The sequence below is a fragment of the Zosterops lateralis genome (assembly GCF_965231275.1).
Source record: "Zosterops lateralis genome assembly, chromosome: 8".
NCBI classification, from domain to species: Eukaryota; Metazoa; Chordata; class Aves; order Passeriformes; family Zosteropidae; genus Zosterops; species Zosterops lateralis.
Genome location: NC_139768.1, coordinates 32552254 through 32570443, shown reverse-complemented (window position 1 = coordinate 32570443; position 18190 = coordinate 32552254). Strand labels below are relative to the sequence as shown.

Here is an 18190-nt window from a genome sequence, read left to right as displayed (position 1 = left end):
GGCTGCAACAGCATGGGCTGGCATGGACCGGCACGGCATGGTCCTAGCCCAGCACGGTTCAGCATGGTGCTAGCCCAGCACGGTTCAGCGTGGCCACGGTAGCAAGCAGTGGTGTGGCCCAGCACGGTGTGATCCCGCCTGGTGTGGCCACAGAAGGGTGAGCTGGCACAATCTGGCATGGCATGATTCTGCCCAGCATAGGTGTAACAGCGTGAAGGTGGCATGGACTGGCATGGCATGGCTTGGTCCTGCATGGCACAGCCACTGTACAGTGTGAGGTGTGGTCCAGAATGGCCACAAATGCAAGGAGTGGCGTTGTCCTGTATGGTGTGGTTTGGTCTAGCAGGGATGCAATAGCATGGGATGGCATGGTCCAGCCCAGCTTGGTCCAGCATGGCCACAGCAGTATAGGATGCCTTGGTACAACACAGCCACAGCATCGCCCATCCATGGAATGGCCATGGGAATGTCCATTCCCCATGGCCATGAGAGCATGGAGTAGCATGGTCCAGCACAATACGGCTTAGTCCAGCCTGGCATGGCCATGGCAGTGTCCTGTTTGGCATGGTCCTGCATGGCATGGCTTGGTCCAGCACAGCATAGTGCTGCGTGCCTCTCCATGGCATGGCCAAGCATGGCACAGGATAGCTCATTCTCCTGAATCCCTGCATTCCTTGGTTCCATGCCTGGACTGGGGCTGGGTAAGGGGGGTTCTGGCAGGGGTCTGCAGTGCGAGGGGGCTTGGGATGGTGCTATGGGGGAAATGGAGGAGCCTAGCCGGGGACAAGGCATCAGTAGGACATGCTTTTATTTCATTGTCTCATGGCCCATAATGTGGCAAATCCCCATTCCCCACCCCACAAGCCCTTGTCCAGAGTGGTTTGGTGGGCACGGCTCCTCAGCCATCCCACGCGGGGACACCAGCACGGCACGGGGCCAGCGGCCCTGACTTGGACATGGCCGGGGAGTCACTGGTTGGCGCCTGGGTGAAGATGCGGTTGCGGGTGCCCAGGAGGGTCCCGTGGCCGTGGCTCCGGGGGGTGCAGGGCCTGCGCTGGCAGTGCAGCGAGCAGAGGGGGGCCCTGAAGACCTCCTGGAAGCCCCTCCGGAAGTTCTCGTTGAAGTAGCCGTAGATGATGGGGTTGGCACTGCTGTTGAAGAAGGCCAGCCAGTGGGCAAACGGGTACACGTAGACGGCGAGCAGGCGGAGCTGGCCCTCGCTCAGCCGCCCGTAGTCCGTCAGCAGCATCAGCGTCCAGAGGGGCAGCCAGGAGATGGTGAAGAAGAGGGCAACAATGATGAGCATGTTGATGACCTTGGCCTTCCTCCGGGAGATCCTCCTCCCCTCCGGCTCCTCCCCACCATGGGCAGGCGCCACTGACTTGAAGAGCTTGAAGGCGATGCGGGCGTACATGATGACGATGAGGGCGAGGGGAGCCACGTAGATGTGGGAGAAGAGGATGGTGGTGTAGATCCTCCTCATCCCTGTCTCGGGCCAGGCCTCCCAACAGGAGTAGAGAGGGTAGGAGTTGTTGTAGGTGTCCACCATGAAGTGGTACTCCTCCCTGGTGACAGTCAGGGTGACGGCAGCGGGGCACATGATGAGCAGGGCCAGCACCCAGATGATGGCGATGGTCAGCAGGGCTTTCCTCAGCGTCAACTTCTGCCGGAAGGGGTGGACAATGCAGCGAAACCTGGGGGAGAGCAGCTGGCGGTGGCTTTGGGCACCTGGTGGGGACATCCCTGGGCAAGGAGGGTGGCCAGGACCCAGGGGTGGGAATGGAGGGTGAGGTGAGTTGCTCTTTACACGTGTCTTTTGGTGGCAGAGATAGGTTGGTGTTTTCAGCCCAGTGTGGGGAAGGACACCTTGCTGGAACGCTCCATGGACAGCTTTGTGGTCCTCCTGGAGAGCTGTGACAGGCTCCTGACACTCCCAGGAGTTTTCCCTCATTGGGAACTGCACATGGCACCTGGACCTGCTGGAGATTGCTTGGTCCCCACATCCCTACATCCCCAGGTTCCCATGCCAACCTACCTCTCCACAGCGATGGCGACCAGCGTGAAAACAGAGGCGGAGACAGACATGCCTTGCACCAGGCCGCTCATTTTGCACATGGTGTTGTCAAAGGGCCAACCTGTGAGGGGACACCATGGAGACTGTAGGTACCTCTGGCTCACCCAGCTCCCTTTATGTGTCCCCTAACAGCCACTGTGTTGTTGCTGGGGGATGCTAAGTCTGCTCGTAACAGGGGGTTTGTGTGGAGATAGCCTTTAGCAGCATGGATTGTTGAAGGAGAGCCCCAAAATTGGTAAAAAAGGTTGGCACATTGCACTTAGAAACTGGTGGCTGTCATTTTTTTTACCGACTTTGGGATCCTCAATCAGAAGGACTTTCATCTTGTTTCTTGACCCTAATACCTATCAGGCAATACATAGATCACACCCCATAATCAATAAATACAAACCCTGCCCTATGGCCTGGCTGCTGTTGCAGCTGAACCCTCCCAACTCCCTTATCTTTGAAAAGGTCAGCGGGCAGAGCTGAGCCAGCACAGGTTGAAGGTGGATGCAGGAAGAATAGGAGTTTTTTTCAGCATTGCTTGGTGAAGAATGGCTGCACTTCAAACAAATATGCAAATGCAGCATTAGGATCAAACTTATTTTACCAAAAATGGCCAAAACCTCAAAGAAAACAACAAAAAAAAGATGTTTCCCACTCATGCATGGGGGAACACTTTCTCTCCATTTGTGTGCCCTGCTCACCTGTGATGAGGTTGTCCACCAGGGTGGTGGGCATGCAGAAGATGCCCACCAGCAGGTCGCTGATGGCCAGGTTGAGGAGGAACATGTTGGTGACCGTGCGCATCTGGCGGTTCTTCACCACGACGAAGCACACCAGCACATTGCCAATCACACACATGAGGAAGATGAAGGTGTAGGCCAGGATGAACATGAGGGCCACAGGGGAGGAATGCTGGTAGTATGCCAGGAAGGTGTAGTTCTCCCTCAGGAGGTGGCTGGCGCTGGAGTTGGGCCACCAGGTGCCATTGGAAGGGCCTTGGGAAGGGAAGGCAGGAAAATGAAGCTGGGAGAGAATAAAGCAATTGTTCCTTTCATTTCTTAATGCCTCCAGAGGTGGGTTTTCATATTTATTCCAGTGCCCAGACTGGCTGAGACATGTCCTGCTGGACTCATCTTTGTGCCCCAACAAGTCTCCTCCTCCTTGGGTCACACAGCTCAAGGGTCTGCAGCACCTCGGTTGAATTATTATTGTACATGGTTATTGTTTGATACAATTGATATAATTATTATTTGGTATAATTATAATTGATAACCAATTATTAATTGAGATAATATTTATCAAATAATTATATCAAATAATTGATATAATTATTTGATAAACCAATTCTTGTTTGATACTGTTATTACTTGATATCATTATTATTTGCATCATTTTTTTTTTTTAATGAGGAATTAGAGCGGCCCAGAAGACATCCTGGTCTCGTGGGCCTTGTTTTAGGGATGATGCAAAGAAGACAAATCCACATCCCCACACTCCAATGCTCCAGCCTCATGGGAGCTGTATCCGTGTGCTCCCAGTCAGGGCTGGCCTGGGAGCATCCCTGCCCCCGGGTAGTTGCCGCTGCTTCTCCTTGTGCTCCCAAGGTTTACAATTCCATATTCCGCAAAATCCTGTTCTCCCTGGCAAAGCTGCAATAACCAGGGGAAAGGGGCTGGGGCAGAGGACACCCTCCCCTCCCATCTAAAGCGATAGTTGTCATTCTGATCATTATCTGGGAGCTTCTGATGGAGGCGCGGGGGTGGCATTTTGTCACTATGGGGAGCGGGGCTCGGCAGCTCGCACCCTCGGGCTTCCCCAGGCGGGGCTGCGGGAGGATGCCGGGCGTGGGCAGGAGCTGCCTGCAGCGGTGACGGGACTCACTCCAGGGAAACCCAGGCTGCAGTGGCGAGGCAAGGAAACGCACATTTTAGCTTTAAGGCTCAGCCTGAGCGCCTGCAGGTCAGCCCTGCGCTGAGACAGCCCTCCAAAGCCGCTGTGGTGGGCAGCCGGAGCAACTCCCTGTGCCGCTGCTGGTGCTCAGCTCGGCAACCGAGATGCTTTCCCAGCCGCCGGGACCATCGGCTTCTTCAAGGTTCCGGCGGACAGGAGGGGCCTATCCTGCCCCTAACACCCCAGCCCCGGGTGCAGGATTTGGGCAACACATTTCTAGTGGGGATTCAGAAAGGCTCTGGGGGAGTTTGCAGCCGGCACAGACGAAGGAGCCTCTTGGAGAGGCAAGGGAGCAGCGGGATCGAGGGGGCAAGATTCTCTTGATGAGTGAACCAGCTCTGTAAGCAGGAGCGATTACAAAGACTGTGATGAAAATGCCCAAAACCTGTGATATTAAGCCTAAAACTTTGCTGGACTTTATCTTTTGGGGTTGCAGTGCAGCATGAGCAGGAGGTTGGTATCCTGTGGAATTGGAGGTGGTTTTAAAAGCAAGGTGGAAGATGGGGGAAGGAAAATAAGGGGCTGCTGAGTACCCGGGTTGGTGCTGGATGGATGAATGAGTGGCTAGATGGATGAATGGGTGGAGGAATGGATGGATGGATGGATGGATGGATGGATGGATGGATGGATGGATGGATGGATGGATGCAGGCGTCCTCAGTTCAGCACTGACACCTCGGACGTGGTGACAAGGGGATGGGGGGACCGGACGGGGGACGATGGACCACCTGCCTGGCTGTGGGAAACCACCGCAGGGAAAGGCTGGTCTGATGGAATAGGGGGCTGGGATGAGGGCTGCTTTTTTGGGGGATAAAATAAATCAGGCTTGGCACTCACCTCCGCCGGCCTGACCCGCCTCCGGGGGCTGCACCGCTGCCATGCAGGGGATACCGCCGGAGGCGATCTGCTGCCCGGGGAAGGGGAGCAGTTCGCCCCCCGTCCTTTCCCCCGTCCCTCCCGCCCGGTCCGGAGCGCCGGTGCCGCCGCTGCGGTGAAGCCGCGCCGGTTGCGGCTGCTCGGCGGCTGCAGCGGAGAAGGGGAGGGGGCGCGGGGGGAAACAGCCTCCCATCGCCATGGATACCGGGGGACCCGCACGCAGCCCCCCGCCGATGATGAGGCAGCGCGGGGGCGGGCGGCCCGCGCCGGGCAAGGAGAGGGAGGGAGCAGGTTCGCTCCTCAGGGAGAGTCGGGGTCTGTGTCCCCTCGCTGCCGCCGAGGTCCCCACACTGACGCTGGCAGCTGATGGCCGGTGTCCCCAGCAGCGCTTCTGTCCATCCCGGGAGGAAAATATGCCAGGAGCCTCAGGATGAGTGGGGAGATCCCCTAGCCATCAATCCACACACAGGGAAAAGCAACACGATGTTTAGGGATGCTGGTCCTGGCTCCAGGCTGCTCCTCTCAACCACAGCTGCTCCAGCATGCCCAACATCTCTTACCACAATCTTTTACCAAAGTTTGGCAAGTCTAGTAGTCAAATATTTACAGGATTTACCCTTCCTGGCTGTCCCCAGCCCGCACACAGCGTCGGGATGTGTTTGTCCCTTAAATACCCAAAGGAACAAATAACTAGATGTTTAAACAAGGCGTTGAGATAACACCTGGAGTTTCTCCCAGGAGTTGTTGGGTTTTTTTTTGCAGGCAGCCAGCTGCTAAAGGGACATGGGTGTGCTTGGTAATGGCCTCTCTGCCACCAAGAAACCACTCTCTCTAGGACATTCTTCTTCCTGGGAACCAGCACAACTTGAGGACCGCCAGCACCCGAGAGGTGGACTCACACTTCTGGGAACACCCACGAGCAGCATGTGGGGACCCCCTGGCATTGGATCACTTTGGTTTCCACGGTGAGAAAACAGAAGGGAAGAAAAATTCCTTGGGAAACAAGGATTTTTCCAGGAAAATGCTGCTTGGGTCTGGGAGAATCCAGCTGGAGGCTGCAGTGAGCAGCTGTGGGAAGGGGCTTCTTAAAGGACAAGGTTGGTATTCAAATTTAATCAGATACAAACCCCCTGATGTAACAGTAAAGCATTTAATCAGGCACTTGGCAGACCACCACGCCAGCAATTCTAGGAAGAACCCTTACAGGTGCAGGGATGCCCTCCACCACCCCAGCTGCTCCCCATCACTGTCTGGTTGTGAAGGTGAACATCCAGATCCCCCCCAGCTTTACCCAAACCTCCCACCACCTGTGTTACATCTCCTATGCATCCCCAAAACACATAAGCAGCAGATTGCCAGGCTTGGGATTTGGCAGAGCCATCCTTCACAGGAGAGCCCCGCTGCTTGCTTTTAATTTAGGAAAAAACGAGGCACTCGCTCGAGTTTGGGACCCGCTGGCTGCGGCTTTGGGACAGGAACGGGGGCATAGCAGGGACTGACCTAAGCCAAACCACTCTGGTGGGCAGTCACCCCTCGGGACAGCTGCGGATCCTGTCAGGCTTTAGGGATGGGCTCCTCTGGAGACAGCAGCAGGTCGAAGGGAACGAGGGGCCGGACCAGCAGCCGCACCTCGGGGCCGACGGGGTTGGCCCGCAGGTTGAGGCTCCGCAGCAATGCCATGGAGGCCAATTTATCCGTCGGCACCTCTGGAAACAGAGCACGGAGGTGAGAATCCGTCCTGGAGGGGTGGAAGGGGTGGAAGCTCCCCTTGGTGCACAGCCTACAGCAAACCCTGCTCCTGCCTGTCTGCAGGCTTTGATCAGAACAGAAACACAGTGAAATATTAATTCGTCCAGCTGCTCAGGCAAATGGTTGTTGGTTGGACTCAATGGTCTTAGAGGTCTTTTCCAACCTAAATGATCCTGTGATTCTAGAGAATGTGTCAGCAAGGTGCAAACACCAAGATATCCAATGTGGGCACTGCCCTCCATTTCTCCCAGTCCTAAAAGAAACGCTGCTGGGATACTAAATTGGGATGCAAAGACTTATCCCCTGATTTTACCCCCGATTTTGCAATGCCCAGGAGCCCTCTCCAAGCTAACAGGAGGGCACGTGGTCTTTGCCCTTGTTGGACAGGCTGCAAAATGGCTCTCAGCCATCTACAGGCACCCTTCTATTTTGCAATTTCCATGAATTTGGGTGTTTTCCTTTCGAAAACATTACATTTACAAACTCCACATTAAAAAAAAGGTGCAGCTCAGCTGGATGGTCCCAATGTGAATCCACTGAGAGCAGAAGAAGGAGACTGATATGAAAACCTAACCTAATTAAGCTCATTAAAAGGTGATAGATTTTGCTAAAATTCACAATATTTTGGGCTTGCAAAGCCCACCTGTCTGATTCAGCTAAACCAATTTATTTTTATTTGGCCAGCAAAATTATAAGAGCCTTTTATATCCCAGCTCCTGTTCCCTCTGGCAGCACCTGAAGCAGAATTGGGGTGTTGTAATTATATCTGGTAGATGATGATGTGATTTTTAAACTATTAAGCTTATTTTATGCTGGAAAAGGACTGAAACACTTCAATGCCTATTTTTTTTCTCTCTTCCTGCTTCAGAAAATGGTGCTATTTTCCATACACCAATTCCCTAGGAGTGCATATCTCATCAGGCAGAGCTTCACATGAATTTTTTTAATAACTCTTCTTCATGGTTGATTTGTTCACTGCCATTCCCCTGTATCATTTTGCTTGGTTTTTTTTTTTTTCCCTTGAAGCACAAAAGTAATATTTTTTTCATAGATTTTCCTATTTAATCATAATCTAATTCAGTCGAGAATAAGAAGTTTAATCATCCTCTTATGCAGCATGATAAAGTTAAAAGTGCTTTCACTCATTTTGCATAAGTTAGGGAGTTTGGTAAAGTATTTTGGGGACCAAGACCTTCCCAGGCTGGGAACAGCTCGCTCTGCACCTTAATTCCAGGTGAGGAGGAGTGACTCACCCCTGGCATGAAGGGACAGGCAGGGCACACAGCCTGTAGCTGTAGGGCTGTTGCGAGCCATGAATTCCTCTAAAAACAACCCAAAGCATCAAAAAACAGGGAGGGAAATGGCTTTTACATAGTCAAAGCAGAATGTGACAATAAGTGAGTGAAACTACTATCATTGTATGGTCTTGGTTGGAAGGGACCTTAAAGCTCATCCAGTCCACCCCCTGGATGGAGGCAGGGACACCTTCCTCTGTCCCAGGTTGCTGTAAGCCCCATCCAACCTGGCCTTGGACACTGCCAGGGATCCACAGCATGACTGTGTCAGTGTCTCATCACCCTCATGGGGAAGAATTTCTTCCCAATATCCCATCTAACCCTACTCTGAGTTTGAAACCATCCCCCTTTGTCCCATCTTGACATTCTCAAGAGGATAAAATGAACCACAGTTGCCCCCAGCAGTGACCTCCCCAGCCTTGGCAGCAATCTCAACATCATCCCTATTAAACCATTAATCAAGGAATAAGGGAAAGAGAAGCTGAAGCTCCAGGCACCACAACATCCCCATGGATTTGAGGGTTTAAAATGGTGATTTGATATAACTCTAATTATCAGGGAAAGAGTTAAAAGCACTGACAGTAATATATACATAATTACAGTCCAGGGTTGAGAGCTTATTTAGATGAAAAGGGTGGCTTGTGGCATTAAATGTGTCCTTTCAGAGCCCAGAGGCTCCAGGCAGGCATTAATTAATCTTCTTTCACTCCTGTTTCCCTTTGGAAAACATTACCTACCACTTCCAGCTCAATATGTCTTAGGAGATCACTCAGCTGTTTCAGCAGGAGCTTTTAAATCGGGTTTGCAGCCCTGGCAGGAACCTGTCCAGCATCCCTGGGATGGCAGAGGAGGTCAGGCAGGACTGGCACAGCACCACCTTTCAAACACAAGCTCACGAGCAGGGGAGCCTGGAACCTATTTGGGAAGGGCTGGTAGGAGCAATGTGATTGCCCAGGTTTTTGTTTCCTTGGAAAAAACCGGGCTGAAACTCCCTGGCATTCTGGTCTCCACCTCTTCCCTTTCCAGAAAATGTGTAAAACAAGCTCACGTCACCTATTTCTGCAGCCAGGCAGCGTCGTGTGCACTACTCAGACATATCTCTACAACATTTTGGCTTGAAATTCTTAAATTTTACTCTGCTTTTATTTTCCCCGCATCTGGTGGACACCTCCCAGCTGAGGGGAGCCTGGTGGGAGGTGACCTGGCAGCCTTGTTCTCCTCTCAACGCAGGATCAATCCAGCTGGGTGCAACCCTGGATGCAGCCTTTCCTCCCCGCATTTTAGCAGGGAAAAAGGCACCAAAAAGCTGAGTTCCCTTCTTGCAGCATCCTGCTTGCACAAAAGAGGTGGGGAAAATGCTGTTTGGAGACCAGGCTCAGATCGAGATCAGCCAATTAAACTCAGAAAGTGATGGAGGATGAGCTAAAGGTGAGACAGCTCTCTCCAGGAGGTGGGAGAGAAAAAGAGGGTGAGGAACGGCTGTATCTTTCTCTGGCTCCCGTGGAAGCAGTTTTTAATTCCAATGTTTCTACAGGCACAGCTGGGGAGCAGCTGATGTGAGGCTGTTAATAAACCTCGTGTTGCAGGGAGCAGCTTTCCCAGCAGCAGCTGAAGCAATCCCAGATAAAACAGCAAAATTGAGTGGACTCAGATATTCGCCTCCCTGGGGGTCCGTGGGGGCTGTGGGGTGCTCCAGTCCAGGCTCTTTGAAAGCTGCATCCTAAATAAATCCACTTTTATCTCAGTACAACAGCTGCCCCTTTTGCCCAGCTTTTGGAGACTCCAAAGCTTTCAGGTTTTGCACATGAAAGATTTTCCTGCCGCTGCAGGGCTGAGCCTCTCTTTACCATTCCTTTAGTTTAATTTTTAGGGGATTTTGTAGTGTTAAACAGCTCCTGTTTGTTCTGGGCAATGTTCAGGTGGGCTCCTGTCTTTGCTCAGCCTGGCAGCAAACATCCCAGCCCAGCATTCCTGGGGTCGAGTTCTGCAATCAGCTCTTTTTCGACGAAATCTGAGGATTTTGGGTCACCCCAGCTGGAGGTGCCTTTAAGAGCTACTTCCACCCCAGCGTGGTGAATTGGGCAGCTTGAATGGGGCTTGGCTCCCACTATGCCCGCAGTGGCTTTTCTCTGGAAGGCGTGAAAACACCGGGAAAGGCAAATAATCAGAGCCCTAAGCAGGCTTTGATTATTTAACATCACCCCCTCGGGTGATGCTAAATCCCCTTTTTTTTTTCCAGTGGGAAAAGTTCCTCCTCACCTGCGATCTCGTTCTCCTCCAGGTCGATGGTCTCCAGGGCGGGGACGGTGGCCAGGGGCTCCGGGAAGCGCCGGAACCTGTTGCGGGAGAGGTCGATGGCCCGGAGGTGCAGCAGGGAGGTGATTTCCTCGGGCAGGCGGTGCAGGTAATTGCCCGCCAGGTTGAGCTCTGGGAAGAGAGAAGGGAGGTGGTGGGATACAGGGAAAAAGACGGGAAAATAACTAATGCATGGCTTGATTTACAGCCTCTGTCCCCCGTGGACTGCCAGGTCCATCAGTGGGATTCCAGCTCCAATTATTAATTTTTTTTTTTTTAATTATTTTTTTTTTTCCTTCCCTTCCCCGTGGTTGCCATTGAAGATTTTTGCCTTCTAGGAACAGCATATTTAGGAGTGATGTTTTTGTTGGTTTCCTCAGGCTTTCCTAATGAAATTGGGCAGCCTTTTGCAAGCAGGGTCTATAAAAAATAAGGAATATTTCCTCATAAAGTCAATGCAATTACCTCCCCAATGGACGTTCGTCACGGCTTAAGGCTAACACTCTATATTCATGTGCCTGAACCTCTTCTGAGGAATAAATGGAATGGTGGAAGAAAGGTTGTTAGATGTGAAAAATATCTACTTTGTGATGCTGTGATGCTTTCTCACCCCAGAGATGAGCTCCTTTGGGGCCAGGAGCAGCCCTCCTGGGGACAGAACCCAAATCCTGCTGTCCCAGCGCCCTTCTCCAGTGGCACAGGGCTTTTGGCACTATAAATACCCACACAAGCTGCCCTGCCCCTGCTAATGCCTGGTATTTATAGGTCCTGCCTTACTCAGCCTGTCCCCAGCCCTGGGGTGTCTGTTCCTGCTGAGACCCAGCGCAGTTCATTGCTGGAGTGATTGGCTCACGGATGGAGCAAAGCCCTTGCTGGGAAACAAGGTCATTTTTTTCCCTTCAGGGCTTGTTGTGCTGTCTAGAAAATGAAAATTGATTTCCTTTGCTCGATGTGTTTCCTTTCCCCAGCCTAAGGGTGTTCTCACAGACGATGCTCTGGCTCCAGATAAGGGAAGCCTCCCCAGGCACCTACCACGGTGGCATCTGTGTGGTACATTGTAGCAACAAAATTGATTTTAGAAGCTGCCAGAGCATCCCCAGTGCCGTCCTCAGCATTCAATATCGTGGTGCTGGATGCTCTGGATGCTTGCATGGCCATTTTTTAGTGGATTAGCCTCTGGCTGCTTTCTCTGGGCTCACCAGGGAGGTGTCTCTGTGGTGCTGATGATTGCTCCCATCTTCTGCAATGATTAACTCTCACTGATTAGAACTAATTAGTCAGCACAGCCTGGATTGCCCCGTCCCTTCCATGCCCCATTGTTATCCCCAAGCTGTCTTTCCTGTCTTCCTCCATCCTCAGCCCCATCCTTGGAGGGAGCTGGAGGGTGATGAGTCACCCCGCAGCAGCCCAATACCAGTTTGGAAGGGTGGGTGAGAGCAGAATCAGTGTCCTCCTCCTTCAAGGGGCAGAAGGTGTAAGGAGAAATGGATTTTTAGGGGTCTGAACTAATGCTTGCAATGAGGTGTGAGCTCAGGGGAGACTCTTGGGTGCTTTGCCCCTTCTGCAGAAACTTGGGGGCTGCTGGAATGTCCCAGAGGATTGGAAGTGGCAGTCCCTTACCTGTCAGCTGGCTGAAGGTGGTGACAAATCGGCTGGTGATGGACTTGAGCTCGTTGTTGGCCAGGGAGATGCGATGGATCCCCTCGGTGACACTCCTCATGGCTTTGTAGACCCCAACGGGGAAGGTCATCAGTTTGCAGTTGGCCAAATCTGCACACAGAGAGACCCAGGCAAGGGTCTGATAACTTCAGTCATCCTGCTCTCCTGTGTCCCTAATTCCCTGGGGGAGCTGAGCAGCACAGGGATGCTTATTCCAGGAGCAGGGATTTCCCTGGGCATGCTCCTGGCTGGATTTCTCATGGTCATGGGTTGTTGTCCCATGGCAAGCAGTGGGGAGGGGAAAAATACTTGGTTATGCTTCTTACCTTCTTGTTTTGTCCTAAGTTGTTTCTGTTTCCCCTCCCAGGAGACGCCAGGGATGGAAAACCTGTATCCCAGCCCCAGGATGGGCTCTGCTTCCTACCCCCTCCCCAAAGCCACTGTGGGGGGGTGATGGAGCCAGCTCCATCCTCCCACGTTTCTCTCAGGAGGATGTGGAGAGCCTGAGCCATGATGCTCCAGCTCCTGGCATACGTTGGTTTATATCCCAGGGCCAAGAATCCAGTGGGAATAAAAAGCAGTGGCTTTCATCTCTCTCCTTTGATGAACTGTAGCCCTCTCTTGGGTATTAGCTGGAAATGGGGAAATTGCAGGAAAACACAAATCTGACAAGGCAACACAGGGAAGAATCTTCCCTTGCCACTACTCGCAAGGAGGGACACATCCCATGGGATTATGTGAACCTGCTCTAACTTTGCGGGGCTGAGGGCCCTTTGGGGGAGCCTTTCTCTTATCCAGAGCCGCGAGGAGGGAACGCCGACAGCTTTTTTTAGACTGTGGCAGTGAAAAATAGAGCCCTGCTCCCGGATACCCGATCCTTGTCCGGGCCCCAAGCGGGGGCCGGGCCGGAGCGCCGGGCTTACCCAGGGAATCCTTTTTGTTCTCCACCGTATCGTTCACCTTCCTGGCCACGCGGGCGACCGCCTCGCCCATCCTCTTGTGCAGGCGGGCGGCCGGCCCCGCCGGGAATGCGCTTCGGACTGGGGGATCCAGGGCTGGAGGCAGACACCAGCCACTCTGGCCTCTGGGAGAGGGATACTAAAAATAGCCGACAGGATCTGTGTTCCCAGGGGAGGGAGGGAGGGAGGCTGTGCGGGGGCTGGCATGTCCCTCAGGGCTGAGATTCCCGGCTTTCCAGGATGGTGGTTTTGGGGTACGTAGATGCATCCTGTTCCCTGGCTTGGAGTGTGGGGATGCATGCCCTTTCCTGGTATGGGGTATAGGTATTCATCTCCTCTCTTGGTTTGGGAAATGGGGATGAATCCTTTTCCTGGTCTGAGATATTTGGATCCATCCCCTTTCCTGATATTAGATATGCCATCTTCCCAGTTTGGGATGTGGGGATGAATCCTATTCCCTGGTTGGAGATATGGGTGTGGGTGTATTTTCGTTGTGTGGGGTATGGGGATGCATGGCCTTTCCTGGTTTGGCATAAGGGGTAGCAACCAGTTTCCTCATTTGGGATATAGGGATCCATGCCCTTCTCCTGTTTCGGGATATGGAGATGAATGCTATTCCTTGGTATGGGATATGGGGACACACCCCCTTTCCTGGTTTGGGATATATGGATGCGCGCCTTTTCTCGGTGACTTCATTCAGCTCGCTCTAGCCAAAACATTTTGGCCGAAGGAATCCTGGACAGGGACACCACCACCACTACTACCACCCATTTACCTCCCTTGACAAGAAAAAAGTCCTGTCTTCCCACGCCGGGAGTCGAACCCGGGCCGCCTGGGTGAAAACCAGGAATCCTAACCGCTAGACCACGTGGGAGGCGCGGGCAAGGCGGCGCGGCGCGGCACCTGCCCCCTGGCGGCGGCGGGCCGGGGAGGAGCGGGCCAGGGAGGGGCGGGGCCGCTCCGCCCGCGGCGCTCGGCGGGGACAAAGCGCGGCGCCGAGCGGGGGCCATGTCGTCCGCAGGCGGCCGCCAGCCCAGCCAGAGCCGGGCCATCCCCACCCGCACCGTCACCCTCAGCGACGCCGCGCAGCTCCCCGCCGACTACTGCACCACCCCCGGCGGGACGCTCTTCTCCACCACGCCGGGAGGTAAAAGCGCCGCGCCCGCCGGGGCCTCCCGGGGAGCGCGCCCGGGCCAGCCCGCCGCCCCGAGCGCCGCGTGTCGCGGGCGTTCCGAGCCCGCCGCGCTCTATCCCCTCCGCGTGGTGCGGATATGTAGCGCCTGCCGCCCGCGCTCCTCGCCGCTCACGCGTGGAGATGGGTTCGGTATTTTTCCGGGACATACCGAGAGCGCGGAGGGTCCCGGCGGGGATCCCAGCTGGATCCCGGGACGGGCTGGCAGGAAGCTCCCGGCGGGACGCGGGCACCGGAGGGTCGGTGCCTCGGCCCTGCCCCGCCCCGGCACCGCGGGGCCGTGACACGCCCGGTGGCTGTGCGGGGCAGAGGGACACGTGGTGTTTCGGGGCGCCGCTTCCACCGGCATCCCCGGGACGCGCTCCCGCCCCTGCCGGGAGTTTGCCAGGTCCCTGCCCCGGGACAGCGTTGATCGCTGCGGGACCCAGTTGCCGGCGGGGTGTTTGGGCAGCGCCGAATTATCGCCTGTCGTGCCCAGATAAGAGCGGGCAGAGCGGCGGCGCGCACCCCCGGCCCTCCCCGGCGATCTTTGGCGGAGAACCTTGGCCGCGGCGCCCGTCCCGGCCGGCGGGAAACTCCTTCGGCAAACAAGCGCTGCCGAACCGGATTCCCCCACTCTCCTCCCGTCCTCCCCCCAGGCACCCGGATCATCTACGACCGCAAGTTCCTGCTGGACCGCCGCAACTCCCCCATGGCCAAGACCCCGCCTTGTCACCTCCCCAATATTCCCGGTGTCACCAGCCCCGGCGAGGCCGGCGAGGAGCCCAAAGCGGACACCAACAACTTGAACCACCAGGAGAGCAAGCCATCCATGGGTAAGGGACCCCTGGGGTGGGACAGGAAGGATTTGGGGTGAAGGATGACACCCCTAACGCTGCTGTCCTTGCCTCTTGCCAGGGGACGATGCTCAGTTCGAGATGGATATCTGAGCGGGAACCACGGAGAGGCAGCGACTCCCCAGACCTGTGCGCCCCCCATTCGGCTTAGCAGGATCCGTCCCGGCGAGGTGGAGGTGGCAGTGGTCCCCACCAGCGTCCCCTCCCTGCCCTCCTCCTCTTTTCTGGGGGGAGTGCAGCTCTGTCTTCTCCCCCTTTGCCGGTGACCGGTCCCAGCATGTGCCAGATGGAGCATCCCTTCTGGATCCAGCCCTATTCCTCCTCTTCCCCCTGGCCAGCAGCCTGATGTCTACCAGGCTTCTTTTTAAAACATCCTTTTGCCTCTTCTGCTGCCTCATGCCCCCCCAAAATTCTCCCCTTGTTACCCAAACCTCCCATTGCCAGCAGCTCAGTGTTCTGGAGCTCTGTCACCCCCTTTGCCCCCTTCTCCTGGAAAATTTGGGCAATCTGTCAGGAGGAGGGGGAAACATCACTTCTAAAATCATGCACCTGCTTGCACCCTGGGGAGGGTATTTTTTGAGTGTCCTGGGGATGTGTTGACATTCAGCAAAGGACAACATTGGGACCCCATTCCCTTTGGTGCTCCAGGGGTCTGATGTAGTCCCTGACGGAATCAGCCAGCATGTCTGCGTCTCTTCTACCCGGATTTCTTCCATCTTGGCCCTCCAGCCAGGGGCTGTGTCCCCCACCCACCAGCCAGGACTCGCAGCAATGTAGCCATATATTATAAAATCCACTTGCTTTTATTTTTGGTACTAAAAAGGGGCACTTTACGCCCAATGACTTCTTCTGGGCTGGGGCCGAGTGCCTCTGGGAAAGTGCTTTGTAGTGCTTGGGTTTTTTTTACCCCCCCAGCCCTTTAAAATGTGAATCCTACAGGGGGGAGATCCCTCTGGCACCGTTGGATGTCTCAGGAATCACTGGGTGTCCCTGGGGGCTGTGGGGGCTCACCAGACACCGCAGGGATGGGGTGCTCTCCTCGCAGGGTGCTGCCATCAATGCCATCCTCTGCTCAGTTTTCAAGATGGGATTTCTCCCAGCCGGATCATGCTGTCGTGGATAAAGCATTTCCACGTTACCCTCCCCTTTGCCAGCCTGCCATGGCGTGGCCATCTTGAACCTCCCCTGGAGATGGGATTTATTTTTCCCCCTCTCTCCGTGTGACTCTTGCCCTGGCCAAGGCCGTGCCTGGCTTCAGCGGTGTCAGGCCATGCCCCCTAATCCCACCAGCCCCCCAGTTTTGATTTTTCTACTACCTGTTGGGAGCCATCACCAGCTCCACAACCTTCCCAAGTGCCATTTTAGCAGCCCCCACCTGAGTGCCTGCTCCATCCATCCTCCCTCCCTCGGCCCCCACCTCGGTACCCAGCCCTGGGGGACCTGTGCTGGGGAGGGGGACATCCCACAGGCTTTGTGCACTTTCCATCCCGTAATTTATTTCTCTAGGTGTGTTTGGCACGGGGCGGCGCTGGTGGCAAGCTCCCATCTTCCAGCTGCTTTTATTTTTCACGAGGAGGGGGCTGCCCCTCGTTTTGGGGGGTGGGGGGAGGAAGAAGCAAAAGCACAACCCCAGGGAATGGGTTGTCTTTCCCATCCTTTCCCTGGCGTGGGAGGTGAGGTGAGCGCGGTAGCCCGGCCGCCGTAGGCGCACGAGTGAGTGAGTGCGAGTAGCAATATGCATATGCGTGTGGATGGGTGGTGATAAGACACACACAAATATATATATTATATATAAATAAATATATTTTCCTTGAAGCGAAGATCCTAGGAGGTCGGTTAGGCCCTCGGATCGAGGGAGGGGCAGGGGGCGAGGACATCCTTGGCCACCGTGGATGCCGGGACCTGGCGCCCTCAGCACAGCTGCTTGTGGGAAACCTGCTCTACTAGCCAAAAATAATTAGACCATATCCAAGGACAACGTGACTTAATGGACAGGAGCCGGAGGGAAACCTTTTTTGATGTTTTATTTTTTTTCTCCAAATGCCCCCTTTCCCGACCTCCTTGTGTCTCTGTTCCCCATCCCAGCAACCTTCTCCCGGTTCTCTTGTAAACGGGCTTGAGGCTGAGCAGGGAGGGAGTGCCTGGCCTCACCAGGGTTCCTCTGCTAGTCAGGGGATCCATTTGGGATTTCTGTTGTTTTTTACCGTCTCTTCAAGCAGGTGTGTGGGAGGAGAAAGCTCTCGTCAGTGGTTGCTGTTACAGTGAGATCAATAAACATTTTGGTTCTTGTAAATCAAGATGATTTGGACTGTGATTCAGGGGGTGGGAAGGATTTTCTATTCCCTTTGGAGCAAACTCCTCTCATGGGCTATCTCCCAGTCATGCCCAGAGAGCAAGGAAGGGTCAAACCCAGATCCAGCAGCTGAGGGTTAAATTGCAAAATGTCACATACCCAGAGGCCTGATTTTCCCATAGCTCTCCCATGTGCAAAATTGCCCCAAACTGATCGTTTGTCCTGTCTCCAGTGTCTGCCTCCTCCCTGGGAGTCTTCAAGGCCAGGTTGGATAGGACTTGGAGCAATCTGGTCTAGTGGAAGGTGTCTACCAACCTTGGCCTTGAACCATTCAGGGATAGGACACCATTAATATATCTTAATATATTACATTGTAATATATATATATATATATTTTTTTTTTTAACAGGTCAGTCTCTTTTATACCATCCACTGTAATTGGGGAGAGGTCTGAGGAGCAAAAGCCTTTTCCCTCATGAGGGCAGCAAGGGGATGTCTGTCCCCTCCCTCTGGCTACAGAGGGTGCCCCCAGATTTTTGTGGGGCCACCAGCATTACTTGGGGATGCATCCCTTGAGGACACCTCAGCTCTGTGTGTGAAATACCACAGCAGCACTTCACATTCCCAAAGCATTCAGATCCCAGGGGTGAAGCTGGGAGGGTGTTTCCAAGGGTTTGGAGGGGGCCTCTTGGAGCACCCTGGTTTGGCTGCACTCGGAGTGGTCCTGCCATGACCTCCCGTGGATTCTGCTCATATTGCAGCAGTTTAATTCTGCAGCGTCAGGGAAATTTGGAGCGTGCGTACGGAGAGGAACACGACGGGAAAAATCGCTGACGAGGCATTTGGGAGCTTCTTTTCCCTGGATCTGGTTTTGCCCGTGCAATGCCTGTGACAACTGGTTCCCTCCCAAATTCTGGGGCGATTTTTTATGTGTTAATCCCAGCTACCGAAGCCCCTGTAGTGAGGGGTTTGTTTGTGTATCCCTGGGTTTTGGTGTGCTCCTCCCTAAGGAGCTTCTAGATACT

At 54.3% G+C, this 18190-nt stretch overlaps 3 protein-coding genes across 4 annotated transcripts; 1 reads left to right on the top strand and 2 right to left on the bottom strand.

Moving 5' to 3' along the window:
- Window positions 1-898: 898 nt before the first annotated feature.
- Window positions 899-5086, bottom strand: NPFFR1 (neuropeptide FF receptor 1; the record flags this gene model as incomplete). The annotated part of the gene is made up of 4 exons (XM_083866287.1): window positions 899-1694; window positions 2036-2135; window positions 2764-3057; window positions 4849-5086. The coding sequence occupies 4 exons, from the start codon at window positions 5084-5086 to the stop codon at window positions 899-901; spliced, it is 1428 nt and encodes a 475-aa protein (XP_083722413.1).
- Window positions 5087-6023: 937 nt separating this feature from the next.
- LRRC20 (leucine rich repeat containing 20) lies at window positions 6024-12961 on the bottom strand. Its single transcript, XM_083866981.1, has 4 exons — window positions 12809-12961; window positions 11847-11996; window positions 10191-10358; window positions 6024-6593 (listed from the first exon to the last, which is right to left on the bottom strand). Exons 1-4 carry the CDS (start codon window positions 12876-12878, stop codon window positions 6442-6444), a joined length of 540 nt encoding a protein of 179 aa, XP_083723107.1. The 5' UTR covers window positions 12879-12961; the 3' UTR covers window positions 6024-6441.
- A 73-nt stretch (window positions 12962-13034) lies between these two features.
- EIF4EBP2 (eukaryotic translation initiation factor 4E binding protein 2) lies at window positions 13035-17165 on the top strand (the record flags this gene model as incomplete). Of its 2 annotated transcripts, XM_083866982.1 has the most annotated exons (4): window positions 13035-13098; window positions 13866-13991; window positions 14675-14851; window positions 14934-17165. In XM_083866982.1, 4 exons carry the CDS (start codon window positions 13050-13052, stop codon window positions 14963-14965), a joined length of 384 nt encoding a protein of 127 aa, XP_083723108.1. In that variant the 3' UTR covers window positions 14966-17165. The 2 variants fall into 2 exon arrangements, with proteins under 2 accessions (XP_083723108.1, XP_083723109.1); XM_083866983.1 differs by lacking the exon at window positions 13035-13098 and having other exon boundaries at window positions 13853-13991.
- Window positions 17166-18190: the final 1025 nt, after the last annotated feature.